We start from the raw sequence: 16,176 nt of genomic DNA, 5'->3' as shown, positions 1-16,176 counted from the left end.
CTGTTGCCGCACAGAAAGTACATTTATAAATTTGGCCGATAAATTACCTATTTACCACGAACTAGTAGACTCATGGTGCAACATTTCCATATAAATAATTTTATTCTAGGAGTCGTATTGATGGGCCAAATAAAATTCCAATCCACTCTTTCGGTGTTATTGTGATTACATGCAGTTTTCAGGTAGTAGTAGTACATCGAGCTGATGGTATATTGACCTAATTTCGTTAATGGCCATTTCACTTCATCATCTTTGTTAACCTGCAAATTTATACTAAGGATTATTAGCTATATTCTCATCAAAACATTGATTAATAAGATTAATATTCCAATTATTATTATTAATGAGTTGGGTTAGCTGAGTAATCTCGACATTACTGTAGTTCTGTATGGGAGGAGGATGATCTGGTATCCAGTAATCATGCCAGATATTAATATTGGTACCCTGATTGATATCCCAGAAAATCAAGCTAGATATTTGGGTGTAACGTTTATAGAGGGATTTCCAAGACCAAGAATGAGCTGCTTTAGGCGGAACAGGATGTTGTTGACTATGATAGTATTTTGCTTTGATGAGCTTGACCCAGAGAGCTTGAGGTTGGGCAATAAGCTGCCAAGGTAATTTTCCCATGAAAGCTTGATTATCCAGATTGGGGAGACGAAAACCTATCCCTCCGAGTTTGCGGCTACATATGCGAGACCAATTGATTGTGTGAATAGTTGTGGATTTTCCCCACCAGAAATACCTTTAGAGGGTCTCGATGCTATTGCTAATACCTTTAGGCGGGGAGAAGCATTGCATTTGGCATCGGAGAACGGCTGCAGCGATTGTCGAGATGACAAAGGAGCAACCAGCTTGCGAAAGAAGGTTGGTTTGCCATTTAGAGAGTTTGCCTTGGATTTGACCTAGGAGGGAAGAGAAGACTTGCTTTTTGTTGGCGCCAATAAAGAGGTTGGTGCCAAGATGCTTGTCTAAGGAGGAGGATTGTCGCACCTTAAGGGCTCGAATGATCATTCTCTTGAATTTCGGATGAGAATTTTTAGAGAAGAACATAGTGGATTTTGAGTAATTGATCATTTGGCCAGAAGCTTCACTGAAGGTCTGAGGGATATTCTTGAGATTGTGGATATTCTCGAGCGAATTTTGCCCAAAAATGATACAGTCATCAGCGAAGAGGAGGTGTTTAATAGAGGTATCAGAGTTAGCAATGGGAAAACCTATGAATTGGTCCTGGGAGTTCGAATTCTCAAGATGACGACTGAGACCTTCAATGGCAAGAGAGAAAATGAAAGGGGAAAGGGGGTCACCTTGTCTAATTCCCCTACTGACATTAAAAGAGGCACTAGAACGACCATTGATAAGGACCGCCATCGAGGACGAGGACATACAAGAATGAATGAGCCCAATCCAGTGGTTGGAAAATCCCAGCTTGCTCATAATGATCTCATTGTAGTTCCATTCTATCCTATCAAAAGCTTTAGACATATCTAGCTTGAGCCCGAAGTAACTTTTGGACCCTCTGATCTTTTTGAATGAATGGACTAATTCCTGACTAATGATGATATTATCAGTAATCTGTCTACCAGGAATGTAGGGCGCTTGCTTGGAAGGGAGAGATGATGTCTGGTAGAATGGTTTTAAGACGATTAGCTAAAATTTTGGTGATGATTTTGTAAGTAGTATTGAGAAGGCTTATGGGCCTGAAGTCAACCGGGGATTGAGGGCTTTTGGATTTAGGGAATAGACAGATGTGGGTGTGATTGGCCTGAGGTGGGAGTCAGGATGTTCGAAAGAAGCTAGTGGTCATCTCTAGCAGATCTTTTTTAACTGTGTCCCAGTTGGCTTGATAGAAAAGAGGAGGATAGCCATCAGGACCTGGAGCAGCATCAGGTTTCAGCGACAGAACAACGGATTTAACCTCTTCTTCCGGAGGAATGAAAGTGAGGATCTCATTATCTAACTGAGAAACATGAGGGGTGGAGAGATTGAGGATATTGTCGGAAATATTGGAGCCTTCCGACGTGGATATATGGAGGAGATGGTTGGAAAAGATAGCAGTTATTTCAGCAGGATCATCGGCCCAAGAGTTGTCAGTTCTTTTAATAGAGTTGATTTGATTTTTTCTGTTCCTCTGAATCGCTTTCGAATGGAAGTATTTAGTATTGCGATCACCAAGAGTAACAGTGGCGTTACGAGATTTCTCTTTCCACATACCCTCTTCAAGCTGAAAAGAATGTTCTGATAAGAAGAAGAGTTATGTGTGTGTTGGAGGTTGTTGGTGAGCTCTTCGATTTAGGTATCGATATGACCAAACACGTTTTTATTCCTTTTGGAGAGTTTGATATCAAGTAAGTTAAGTTTGGAATGGATGGGAAGGGAATGAGTGAGCCAGTTGTTATTGATGAATCTAGCATACTCGGGATGCGACATCTAGGTTCTAATGTATTTAAAAGGGATGGTGTCCTAGATTAGAGGTGTTCCTGTGAAGGAGATATATTCTAAGTCTGAAGGTATAACCTTGCTGATGGAAATATATCCTAAAGGTCTGAAGGTATAATTTTCCAAAGGAGTGTCCCTCGACCAAGATGGCAATGCTTACGACTGTCGGATCACTTCGGTTATCCGCGGCTAAAATAGACCGGATCCTACAACGGTTTACACATAAGAATGGTAACTTAAAAAGTAAGAATAGACTGATGGGAACTAGTATATAGATGGATATGATCTAGTCTGATAATACTTAAAAGATAGAAAAGAATCGAGCTCGAAAGAGAAGCCTGAAAAGGGTAAAACCCCACTTTTTTTGCCAACAAGAGATTCCCTTAAAGGGAGATCCCTGGCTGGCCTAATAAAAGGGGTGGGCCAACCAGACTAAGCCCATTAAGGGCTAGTCTGGCCGGCCATAGCATAAGGAAACCCTAATTAGGGTTTTACCCCTAATTAGGAGTTTTAGTTAGATTAAACTCTAACTTTTGCTTATCTTTTCTAAGGGACTTTTAGAATTCCTTATTTGAGTAGGACTCTACTAAGGTAAATGCCTATATAAGGACCAGTTTAGAGTTCAGAAAAGGTGTGGAAATTTCTCAGAAGGAAATCACTCTCTTTACACAACTATTGGAGAGAGAAGATTTTAGAGAAAAATTTCCCAATCTACCTATCAAGTCTAGAAGAAGGAATTCTTCATCTCAACTTTCAAGAAGGTCCTAGCTGACTGAAAGAAGGGAGTTCAAGTTATACATTCGGTGCCTCAAGTAGAGGAGCTACACTTGAAGCTCTTTATCTTCCGAATACTGGTCGGAATTTAGTTCGTGGGAAAGCGAATAAAGGTATTCTTCTTCCTTTAGTTCATTGATTAGTTCATGTATAAGATCCTGGATAACTTAATGTTAAACATATGATGATTGAGATTCCGCTACCCACACTAATTAGATGATTAGGTTATGTATTAGAAACATGTAATTCCGAACAGTGGCATCACGAGCCGTTTGCATGAAACTATCTTTGGCTAGAACGAACTAGATTCAAACTTGAGATTGATAGATAAAATTGTTTGAATAGAGATTCAGACAAAACTTTGATTATTTTGAGTTAGATTTAAACATAATCATACATGTATTTGAAAGAATTTCAATGCATAGAATCATTAGATTTTGATGTTTTTGCAAAGAATTTTCGAAAACAGTTTATAAATTTTAAAAACGGGTTTTAAAATCATGAAGTTTTAGTGCAAAACAATGGAAAAACAACAGTTTTTTCATGAAAAACAGTAGGAAGAAGAAGGAAGAAGTCATTCCGGTTGGAAAGTTTTTTTGAAAAATCAAAAAAAAAACTTAATGCCCGGACCAGCCAGCTGGTCTCTGGACAGCGTCCCGAGACCGAGAAACACGAGACTGGAAGTCCCGATCCGAGTAAGACCGGGATTCCTAGTCCCAACAGGACTGGGAGTCCAAGATTATCGAATTCTCGGACATCCCAGACGCGTCTGGGAAGTCCTAGTCCGAGTCGGACTAGGACGGTCTGAGACGTACACGTCTGGGATTCCCAGTAAGCACTCCTTGAATGCCTAAAATTTATATATTGGTTAAAGGCCCAATTAATAAATAAAACCTAATTAATAAACATTTGTCTAAAGGCACCCGCCCCCAAATTCTAAAGGCACCCCCTTAAATTCTAAAGGCACCTTTAAATGCCTACTTTATATATTGGTTAAAGGCCTAATTAATAAACATTTGTCTAAAAGCACCCCTTAAATTCTAAAGGCACCCCTTATATTCTTAAGCCACCCCTTAAATCCCTAACATTTATATATTGGTTAAAGGCCCAAGTAATAAATAAAATATAATTAATATACATTTTTCTGAGGCACCATTTTTCTCACCTTCTTATCAAACACCTAAAATATGACTTTGAAGTAAGAAATCCCTTTTCTTTCTAATGGGAAAGAAAGTCGTTTTCTCACCCACATATTTTCTCGCGTATTAAACGGACCAGTTTTATGGCATTAATCTCTCACCACAGGTCCACAAGTACAACATATGTACTTAAATTATGTGAGTTAATACTTTTTCCAACCCAAAGCAAATAAGAAAACCAAGGAACATATGTAATGGAGCCTCAATTAAAAAATTCAAGTATATTGTCATATGTCATGTTTGGCTCGTTTGGTTACCCTACCTCCGTGTGAACACTTGGTTGTCCAAGTGATTAATGGTGTTGACATAAATTCCAAAACACTAGAGGTCCCAGCTTCGATTCTCAAAGGAGGTGGAATCCATGGTTATTGAACTTAGGTTATTAAAAGTATAAAGAACGTAACAAATTTGTCAGGCTTTACGCCTTTTTCATGTTGTTGGACTTTACGCCTCTTTCATTGTTGGTTTAGCTTAGGCAGTTATAGTGTTTATCACATCTTTATGATGTATCAATGCCATGTAATGACTAACGTAGATCGTAGTCGATTTCTCAAAAAAAAAAGTTGGCAGAATGCAAAGGCCAATGAGAAGGCTATGCACGCACACAGTTGACATCCCTGCTATATGCCTACGACCCATTAATTAGAGTTCTTGAGTTGTAGAACTCCGTATCCAAAATAAAAGTACCACACACGTTCTGATAATTTTCAAACGAGACTAAAATTCGACGAAGTCTCGTGTATATATAAAAACAGTAATGCAAATTTTAACTTCAAGTAAAGTGTTCTAAACACACGAAGACAAGTTGAAGGATCAGTTGTCGCCCCCATCTAGGGGCGATAACCTTTAGTGCGGCTTCCGGCCAAATGATTAACTATAATAAATCTACCATCTTCTTTTCGAAAAACATCCATCCCAAGTTTAAAAGAATGATTATCCGAAACTTAAAAGTTCACCAATCCTCTTCTCTTGACAAATATCTGGGTACTCATCTTTTCATAGGTGCTAATAAAAAACAAGCTTTCTCCACTCTCCTTGTGCAAATCCAGAATAAATTTTCTAAATGACAAACCAACCTCTTTTCCCAAGTTGGCCGCTCCATTGTAATTTCTACAATTGCAGCGGTCGTTCCCCGATACCAAATGCAATGCTTTGTCATCCCTAAAGGCATAAGTAACCGCATTGAGGTCATTCAACGGTCTTTCTAGTGGGGAAAATACAAATCTATCCACACAATAAACTGGTCCACCATCTGCCTCCCCCGCAAATTAGGTGACCTGGGTTTCAGGCTCCCAACTCTTGATAACCAAGCCTTTCTAAGTAAACCAGTTTGGTGCATTCTCAAAAACCACGAGACTCCTTGGGCCAAAATCCTTAAAGCTAAATATTTTCTTAAGGAGTTCAAGCCCCGTCCTGCCAAACCTAACCACTCCTGGCTCTGGAAGTCAATAGTTAAACATTTTGACCCTGTGTCCAGCCTTATCTTTTGGGATGTTAATAAAGGTATTGACATTAATATCTGGCATGATTACTGGATTCCGAACCACCCACCACCCATTAGTAACGATAGAAATTGCATCCTAACTACAGTGGCTCAACTGATTAGTAGTAACGAGTGTAATATGAATATTATATCTCAATGCTTTAATAGTGACATATACAGGGTTATCCTAAGTATTAATCTCCAGGTACATAAGGAAGATACAATATGATGGACCTTAACCAAATCAGGTAATTTCACTATCCGATTTATGCATCATTATCTGAAAACCAACAACTATACATATGAGAGGATGGAATGGAACTTTATTTGGACTATAACCACCACACCGGGAATCAACTATTCTTATGGAAATGTTGTACGAATAGTCTACTCGTGCGTATTTATTGGTAACCTCTACAATTGTGTGTACTGTGAAAATATGGAAAGATATATATGCGGAAACAGTCACACTCTATGGAAAGATTTTATGGTTTATTTAGAAAGCAAGATGGAAAAAAATGTTTTTCTACGAAGGAACAAACCCCCATGCAAGTTATTACCAGAATAAAAGCAACCACAACCAGCTCAAATTTGAAAAAGACCAACACAGATAACAACAACCTGATCAGTTGGAAACCACCAGAAGCCCCGTTCATCAAAATTAATGTTGATGCCTCCTTCACGTCCCTCTTAGATCCGGCAGGTATTGGTTGTATCATGCACGATGACCAAGCAGTTTTCGTAGTTGCATTAGCAGACACCATCAGGGGACAAAATGCAAAAGAATGCGAATGGTGAGCAATAATGTGTCCAATACTTTGGGCAGCAGAGTCAAAGATCCATCACATCCACGTCGAGAGCGATAATCAGAACTTGATTCGATTCCTCCACAACAATAACACATCAATTCAATGGCAATCCGAAAAACTTATGGACAAATCTCCAGTCTCAGGGACAAATTCGATGGCATCATCTTTACGTACACTCCTAGGCAAAACAACGTGCAAGCAGATAAACTGGCGAAATGGGGAAGGAAAAACCAATGCAAGCGCACTAGGTACTCCATTCAAGATCTGTCCAACTATTTAGTCTCTTAGTCCTTTGTGAGTTTAGTTTGTTCAACAAAAAAAAAAAAGTTGTTACCCCCATGACACTACACTAAAAATAACTCTTTTGTGATTCCGAAGGCTGCCAATTGCTTGCCAAAAAGTTTAAAACATGCATACTGACAACTATAAGGGCAGATAACTTACCAACTCGACTTTACTAATAAGAGAATCAAATCGATGTTACATCATATAAAAATACGATAAAATATTTTCAAATATAAAATATTCAAATACATAAATGTAGTAAACCTTAATGATGTAGAGGAATTGGCCGAAAAATACATGGAAGAAATAGATGCAGCCAAATATAAAGGTGACAGACTAAAACGGCCAAAACCGAAGCTACGGGTGTCGGAATTGAACGAAAATTTAAGGATGGTGCGAAATAGGCTTTCGATCATTCGTTGTCGCTTCGCCACAACCGGCCCATTTTGAGGATCAAATTCCATCGTTTAGGTCCTCAAAACAAACTTTTATTAGTTTTTCTATTTTTGAGAATTGTTTTCAGTTTAGGATTTCTGTTATTCTAGTGTTTTATTTTATTAAGAGTTGTTATTTGAATTTGCCTAAGATTAAGAAACCCTACGCCTATACAAAGAGGGTCTAGTAGTTGTTTTATTCAATGAAGTGGATCAATAAGAACTAAGTATTTTTGTTTTATCTTCTTAGCTTCGATTCTATAGTCTTTAGACGGAGATCTAAGACTTTTTCTGAGTTGTAAAAGTTTTAGACGAAAATCTAATTCTTTTTCGGAATTTTCCGTTGTGTCACTTAACTACCATAAAATAGCAGACTTATACTCAGTATAACCAATTCTCAATTGAAAGGGTCTCGAGAACTCTATATTGCGTTAACCCGAACCGTCCCACCCCACCACTAGCCATCATACTACCATTTTCTCTCAAAAATATCTTGTCCTTATGTAGATAAGCCACTCTACCACGAGAAAACTCTTTAGTACTTTACAAACTAATCTCATGATACACATACACAACTATCATACTAGAGATACATGAAGTTTAATACATGTGTATACAATTTATGAAGTTAGCTTATCAATGACCCTAGAGTTTTCTAGTTAGAGAATGACTTGTATATCTAGGGGTAAGTGAGAGTCAACTATAGCCGGCAGTTAAGTTTACTGTTTTGTGCTAGTTTATGTTTAGGGTCCGTGGGCAAATAAGCCAAAATAAAAACTAAATTAGGTTTAAGGTCCTAACTTAAAATAAAACACGTAAAAAAATCTATTTTTTTGAATATTTATTTTTATCTCGTACAAATATCCAAATGTATCATTAACATGTTGATTGTTTTGTGAATGTGTAGTTATATGTAAGAATAGGTTTGTTTCTGTACGCAACACAACACAAAAGGTTTCCATGGTCGAACAATGAATAACCGTAGCGATGTGCATTGTCATGTCAGTAATTTATCCAGCCCTCTACCAGCAGTTAAAGTGGTCATTGACTTTTCCACAACTATGTGGCAACCTAGAGCAACAAAAGATTCATTTTGAGTTAAAGTCTTATGGTGGCGGAAACGGATCTTTTGGTTTCTGATCTGTTTGTGTCCAACAAACTAACTGTATACAATATACAAATTTGTTGTCAACAGTTGGTAGCCCAAGTGGTTCTAAGGTGTTGACATAAACTCTAAAAAACCCTGGAGGTTCCAAGTTCGAATCCCAGAGAAGGTGGAATCTTTGGTTATTTGAATTGGGATTATTAGGGTGTATATAATGTTGTTGGGCTTTAGGCCATGTCTAGTTGGGCTATAGGCCCGTTCTTGTTAGTGTTTGAGTGCTCGGTTATCGAGCTTATCACATCTATGATGTATCAAGTGCCAAATGTAACGACATACGTAGATCGTAGTCGACTTCCAAAAAAAAATAATAAGAAAGATATATACAAATTTGTAGGATATGTTATATCGTAGTCGACTTCCAAAAAAAAATAATAAGAAAAATATATACAAATTTGTAGGATATGTTATAGCTCTACTTAGGCTAAAAGGAAGTAGTAATTATAAGTTCCAAACTAAATTTCAAACCCTAAATTCCCTTGCTATCTAAAAGAAATAGCTGATGTTTTCCTAAATGGATGTCTAATTCTATGACAAGTTAGTCACAGTATTCTGCCTAATTTTGGTCTTGTCTATGGATTGCAAGGACGTCTCTTGTGCATGGCAAGGGGCATTACAAACGATACAAGCTACATTTCCAAACTAAATTGCAAACCCTAAATTGATTTGATATAAAAGAAGTATAGCTTAGTCCGATAATGTCTTGACCCAAACGAACCAAAACTGGAACGACCAGAAAGATTATATTTAATATATTTTCACTTATTGTCAATTGGTTCAAAGTATCGAGTTGGATATCCACTAATTTAATACGATATCAGAAATCCAGTAGGCAAACGCATGTTAAACCCACCTATTTCACATGTAAGAAAATATTGTCTCTACTGATCGCAAATTGGATGTCTATGGACTCATAAATCAATATTCAAGCATCAAAATTGATAGAGAAAAGCAAAAAATTGTTCCCAATTCAATTAGTTTGTTACTAACTATTGATTTTTAGGTTGATCAAATCACTAGCTACACTTTCTGTTTCTAACTTATATGTCCTTGTAACTTCAAAATCAGCACCTATGGGTAAATGATCGCTGGGATGGTGATAGTTAGGTAACCCACCAACAACATCAGATGATTCCGGTCGAGGAAGCTCAAGAGAACTGACTGGCTTTAGGATTTCGGAAGACGAAAAGAATATGTAGTCGAGAGTATCGGTGAAATCAGGGGTGCAGTTTGTGAATGGTGGTTCACCTCCAATATAAGCATACACACTGTGCAGAGGAATCACCGGCAACTCTTCCGAGTTTTCTTTCGTTTCAATATCAGTTGAGTTACCGGAAACTAGGTATTGGTATATCTGCAAAATAAAGGAACAATTACAAATTTACAACCCTTAAAACTCCTAGTTTAGTTTTTCTATCAAAAGACCGCATTCCCCTTGCTTGTGCCTTGTTTCATTTTTCAAATTTATTTTCGTTTTTGCTTTTTGGCTTTTCATAATATTCGTTTCATTACCGAAAGTTTTTGCAAGAAAAAAATAAAAACTGAAGATGCATAACAAATGCAAAGCAAAAATGAGATTCCGGTACTAACCTTGTCTCCAGGAGTGGAATTGAAGTCACCACACAGAATAACCATTGGTGTACAGTCAAATTTGTTCGAAACATTTTTCTTAAAATTGGCTAAACGGGACAGAAGATATTTAGCTTGTGCAAGCTTCACATCAGCCCATTCTGGATCCCTGTTGAAGCAAAATTGCAATACTGTAAAACAGGATTGTCGAATCCATGCGGCAGTAAATATATGTCAAAACTTAGTGCTGTACCAATATAGATGAGTGTTTGCCACAATAATTACATCATGGATACCCTTAATCTTGAATGCTCCCATTAAACCCACACAGTCACGTTTCAACCTAACACGAGGATCATTAGGGTCCCCGCGGCCGTCCAAACCCTTCATCGATGGACCTAAATATAGTTCGTCTCAGACATAAGGTTCTCTCCGTTCTTCAACCATAAGAATAATAAGAAACCAATGATATTAAATAAAATAGAGAGACATACCATCTGGTGGAGCATTGTCATCAGGTGGTGCGTCACCAGGCTCTTTGACAGGTGAGGAACTTCCATCTTGAACATAATTTACAAGATCATTGTAGTCTATCTTCTCCTCTAACACCAATTCTGCTCTGAATAAGACAGCAAGAACGTAAGTAATATGAAATTTAAACTAACATAACTAAGTTCTCTGTATTCTAACATAGAATTCAGAATAGAAAAGATCCATTTACACCATGCACCTATGAATTTTGAGTTAATAATGTCTTGGATTCCTGTTTAGTTGCCCACTCGAACAGAGTCGTTTGAAAGAATCAAACACCATTTCCCAGTAATTTTCGAATACCACAACTCTTGTGCAACACTTAAGATCAGAAGACCTCTACGTATTTATAGTTGAAGGTTCTTTCATATAAAAAAAAACCTGATTTTCTATAATTTCTTTTTTGTAGGCATGAGCTACAAACTAAGCAGTTGAAAGTGGGGTCAACTAGAGGTCGGATATAGCCTGATCCTTGATTCCCACCGACAAAAGCCGAGTAACTTGGCCAAGTTTCACCAACTCTTACCATATTTAAGAGTATACAAGGGTGTAACCCATTCTTTTAACGCATGAACTAATCAGTTGGACGTGGGGTCAACTAGGGGGCGGACATGGCCTGATACTTGAATCCGATCGACAAAAGCCACGAGTAACTTGGCCAAGTTTCACCAACTCTTAGTATACATAAGAATATATGAGGTTGTAACCCGTTCTTTGAAGGCACGAACAATTTCGCAGGGGCGTTGCTCGAGGTTGTTCATCGCATTGCCATCAACGTTGTATATACACACTTGAAAAATTAAGTTGGAATCCAAAACATCTGGCCCAAATGAAGAAAAGTTGATATTATTTAAGAAAAGCCCAGAATAATTAGAAGGAACTGAATCTATGTCTTGTTTCACTAGCCTCAGACTGATCAATCCTGATAAGTAGAGGAAAAAATCCGAACAACTATAGCGGTAGACAGGACAGGAAGAACTATTTGAGAGAGAACCATGAAACAAAACTACAACTATCGCAACAAAATAAGCGAAATATATTATCAAGGATGTTGGTATGCTATGAATGTTGTCATGTTTTCCTTCGTGTTAGTATACAAATACGAAGAAAAACATGAATTTGAGAACTATAGAGAACAAAATCGATCATTGAGATGAGAGAAAATGTCATAGGAAGATGTTTCTATGAAGGAGCTCAACTAAAACTATTGATTTAAGAGCGATATAGTTCAATCCCTTCAAATATTGGAATTCATTAAAAATTAAGAAAAACAATAGTAAACTCAAGTAAGTCTGATATGGGTTTTTTTTATAGTTAGAAATAGGGAATTGAAAACGTACTTGATCGAAACCGAAACATAAAACTGAATCACAGATAAAAAATGGAATTCCAAACAAACCAAAATATTTGCTAAAAGGTTAATCAAACTCATTAACAAACTTCACCATTATAAAATAGAAAACCCTATATTAGTATTCATAAATTCTTATATCAGAAAATTATTCCAGAAAAAATCCATAAAATACACTGAAACTAGATAATCAGAAATTACAGAAACTAATTCAGGTTCACCTAACCGAAGTACATACTAAACACAGAAATACATGGTTGGAAAACCCTAATGATTCAAAATGAGATATATATATATATATATATATATATATATATATATATATGTGTGTGCGTGTATACAAAATCCTACATACATATATTAATGATATTTTTTCACAAATATGCCATGATCTCTACTTCAACAATTCAAATTAAAATCCCCATCAGATCCACAAGTTACATGGATCAGTTGATCCCAAGTACTTAGGGTATGCATTATAAAATCCCATCGCTTAACTAACACCTACTTCTGCTTTCTTCATTAATTACTGGTACATTTCAACATCCGAATATACAAATCTTATCAGACTCCGATTATCAGTAACTTTATCTATGCAACATAAGAATTTGGTATCCTTCTACACTTTCTTCATACAGGACTAAATGTCATGGAAAATGAAAAAAAGACCCTAGAAAGGAATTTGGGTGCTTCTAAAGGCACCGAACCAAAAGGTTGTTAGCATCCGAAAATTTTATTGACTCGGGTCAATAGCCGTTGACCCGAGTTCTCTATAAGCACCGGTTTTTAATGTGGGTGACGTTCACCTTCGTTTGCTTCTTCCATCTTCCTCCATCTTATTCTTCCAAAACAAAAAGAATCACAATTAATTTTTCAAAAGGTTTCTCTCTATCACCATCCATGGTCATCAAACTCATGACATTCAATTTATATGTTACTTCGGGTCATACGCGACTGATACTACTACATGATTGTTGTAACGAAGATGGAATTAAAAGCTTCTTCCAGGAGGTCCATGAGCTCTACATAAAGATTCTTCTAAATCCTCTCTACTTGCCTGGAACTCGCATTACTTCATCACATTTACATTTAGATACCAAGGTCAGGGCCCTTGCAAGAAAATATCTTTAACAAATTGCTTCACCGAAGAAGATGGATGAATCAATATAAATGGGATCAGATTTGCTTGTAAGTTAGTTTGGCACTTTGGCCAAAGAAATAACTTGGTTAGCCTTCATTCTAGTACCCTATTTGCGTTTGAAATTGTTGGACAATTTCTCTTCATCAACCAGACATCACTAATGAGTAAAAGAATTAGAAATACTTTTGAACATGTATACCAGACTTGTGCTTTCTCAAAAAAAAAAAAAAATTCTCCCAACTCTCAAACAAAATAACAAAAAACTAACAACACTACTACAAACAAAATGACAAAAACTACTGATTTTTGGATTGAAGAACTAGGTCAACTTAGTTTACCTCTTTATCAAAGACTTATTTCTGCCATGAAAGATCGAGATCTGAGTTCGGATATCATTGAAAGAGCTATAATTTCTTATTTTAAGAAATGGATTCCAGGCTTATCCCGTTGGAATAGAAAACAATCATCAACAACAACTTCTTCTTCAACCATCTCAGAAGTTTGAAATTGGGATTTTTGTTGGTTTTGTGAGAGATGAATGGAGGGGTTAGAGTTAACTGAGAAGGATCGGTGCCTACATAGTTGGTTGGTGCTAATAGAGAAATGAGCGGTTGGGCGTGGTGCTAATAGAGATGGATGCTAAGAGCCTTTTGGTCTGGTGCCTTTAGAAGCACCCAAGGAATTTACTCTTTAAGTTTCCATGAAACTGGCGATATTGACAAATCATCGGAACAAAAGAATAAGATCACTTCTGCATGAACTAAGAACCGGTAGAAAAACTATGCTTTAAGAAAATAATATATACCTGTTACGCTTGTAGAAAATTCCGCAACCATCACGTTTCTTTCCACCTCTCTGAACATAGATACTTGAATAATCACGACCTTCTACTTTCCCTCTGTAAAAGCTTTCGTACTCGTCTAACTCCTAGAAGACTCAATAACAATCTTTGTCAAGATGATAGCATTAAATGAAATCCAACTCAAACTAATTGAAGTAAAATCTTCACAAGCTCGCAGTTAGAGAGATACAAAACAATAAATTATAGATTTCATACAGCTTATAGAAACAAATAATGACCTGAATGCATAGGAAGTCAGCCTCTACATGTTTAAGAGTCGATAAAACTGCTTGTGATCGTGCTTTCCACCTATAAATAACATACTAACGTAAGTTCACATTTAGCTGATACATGAAATACAGTAGAGAAATCTGACCAAAAATAAATTACCGAAGGCAGGGTGGTGGAGAGTGTGGAAAATAAGAACTCTTCACATAACACTGCATAAAAATCGAAGTTTTCACAAAGAAATTTCAAATATTCTGATTTTATAAATTGTGTTGCACAATTGTTCAAAATTAACAGAAGATCGAAGTTCAGCGCAAACCCATTTTCTTACTCAATTTACCCAAGTAATACAACTATAATCATGATAACAATATCATCCCATCTTTGTTTACCTGACCCAAAATGTTATAAGAGACAACTCGAAGTCTAACACCTGAAACATTAATTTACAAAAAAAATGCTTAGACTACAAACTAACTGCACATATATTTAAAGACTAGTATCATGATCAAAACAAAGAAAAAATTAACATTCCGACATACCATCGGTATTGTTTATCGAACGAATCTCTTCATCCTTTTCCACCAAAGGAACGAATTTAGGAAGAGACAGTTCACTTGCTTTATTCATTTTGCTCTTACAAAATCTGTTATTAAGTACAAACTCAACTAATCAATCAAAAGGTCAACACAACTAACAATGTTCACACTAATTATTGTCATGGTAGTTAAAAACAATTGAACAATCAAGAGGAAGAATGAATTAATCAATGAAATGTATATTGAAAGAAAAGAAAAAAGACAAGGTAAACCCTAGAAAACCAATACCTGAAAGGCAGAAAACAAGAAAAACACAAGCGTTAAGCGAAGAGATAATAAAGACCAAGAGTTACTAGTTTTTTCTTCTTCTTCTTTTTCTTTCTCTCTAAGCATCAAAATTTCAATGATAATCAGAACTGATATTTCCTTCAAGGTCAGAACAATTAATACTATGAACAATTGGAATTTGGAACAACCCTCCTAAGATAGGAATTCAAAAAAGATAGTATTAAAATTTTTTTTACTAGGAACTCTAAACAACTCTTCAATAAATTCACAATAACAACCTAAACATTTTCTGATTTCTATAGTGACCTGAAGAGTCTTCAATAAATTAGCCATAACTTCTTCTAGGAAACATCAAACCACAAACTCATTGGATTAACTAGTTTCATTTAAATCGAGTTTGAATTGTTATGGACATGTTTCCTATCAAAAACCCTAACAGAGATTTTATCTGTCCAAAATAGGTTATGAAATTATAGAGAGAGAGAGAGAAAAAAAAAATCAAGGGTGGATTACCGTCGAAATGATATAACAGGGTGACGGTCGGAAAGTGGTGAATTGAATCCTCCGAATTTGAGCTGTTTGATTTCTCGGGGTGTCAGTGTTGATATAAGTCGCAAGGTGCACATTTTCTTTTTTTTATTTCGGTGTGTCTTCTGCTTGCCGCAAGAAGTTCTTTTACTCATGGGTGTAAATTCCTGTTTGACACCTTGTTATGCCATAGGTTGGCTTCTCACTATTTCTACCGTTCTGTTTGATTTTTCTTCTTCTTTTTTTTTTTTTTTTTTTTTTTTTTTTTTTTTTTTTTTTTTTTTGTTGAAGGATTTTTTTTTTTTTTTTTGATATCGGAAAAATAATTCCATGAAAATATAGTAGTTCTTAAAAAATAGTTAATATGTAATTTTTTTTTTGAAACCAAGCGAAACTATTTTCATTCATAAGTGATTAAATCACAATGTTACATGGATGATAATTCTTATTTCTCTCCTCTGAAAACCTCATGAGAGTTACATACATTTAAATGTAAAGTGCCTCATGAAGAGAAAGAAATTGACTAGACACGGACTCAATAAAATGACCCTAAAGGTCGAAAGATGAAAGGATCC

At 36.3% G+C, this 16,176-nt stretch overlaps 2 protein-coding genes across 2 annotated transcripts in view; both read right to left on the bottom strand.

Annotated features, from left to right (window-relative positions):
• Positions 1 to 12,849, bottom strand: part of LOC147544218 (protein NUCLEAR FUSION DEFECTIVE 4-like) — a 103,748-nt gene extending 90,899 nt beyond the window's left edge. The window contains exon 1 of the mRNA XM_086632400.1: positions 12,817 to 12,849. The gene's annotated coding sequence lies outside the window, so the exon portion shown is untranslated. The remainder of the gene's footprint in view (positions 1 to 12,816) is intronic.
• Positions 9,316 to 15,836, bottom strand: LOC147544217 (carbon catabolite repressor protein 4 homolog 4-like). Its single transcript, XM_086632402.1, has 10 exons — positions 15,587 to 15,836; positions 14,789 to 14,892; positions 14,639 to 14,679; positions 14,409 to 14,458; positions 14,258 to 14,327; positions 13,983 to 14,104; positions 10,649 to 10,773; positions 10,408 to 10,552; positions 10,176 to 10,323; positions 9,316 to 9,939 (listed from the first exon to the last, which is right to left on the bottom strand). The coding sequence occupies exons 1-10, from the start codon at positions 15,754 to 15,756 to the stop codon at positions 9,571 to 9,573; spliced, it is 1,344 nt and encodes a 447-aa protein (XP_086488528.1). The 5' UTR covers positions 15,757 to 15,836; the 3' UTR covers positions 9,316 to 9,570.
• Between the last annotated feature and the right edge of the window lie 340 nt (positions 15,837 to 16,176).

Source organism: Eschscholzia californica, unplaced genomic scaffold (genome assembly GCF_041429995.1).
Source record: "Eschscholzia californica isolate CP2 unplaced genomic scaffold, dmEscCali1.0.p SCAF_4, whole genome shotgun sequence".
Taxonomy (NCBI): domain Eukaryota; kingdom Viridiplantae; phylum Streptophyta; class Magnoliopsida; order Ranunculales; family Papaveraceae; genus Eschscholzia; species Eschscholzia californica.
Note: the sequence above shows the minus strand (reverse complement) of the source record. Positions and strands in the feature narration are given on the sequence as shown.

Coding starts and splice junctions, on each gene's coding strand:
- LOC147544217 (XM_086632402.1), bottom strand. CDS start 15,756: ATGAGTAAAAGAACTTCTTGCGGCAAGCAGAAGACACACCGAAATAAA. Junction 14,680..14,788: donor TTCGATAAACAATACCGATG/GTATGTCGGAAT, acceptor TTAATGTTTCAG/GTGTTAGACTTCGAGTTGTC. Junction 10,324..10,407: donor GCAAACACTCATCTATATTG/GTACAGCACTAA, acceptor TTGCTTCAACAG/GGATCCAGAATGGGCTGATG.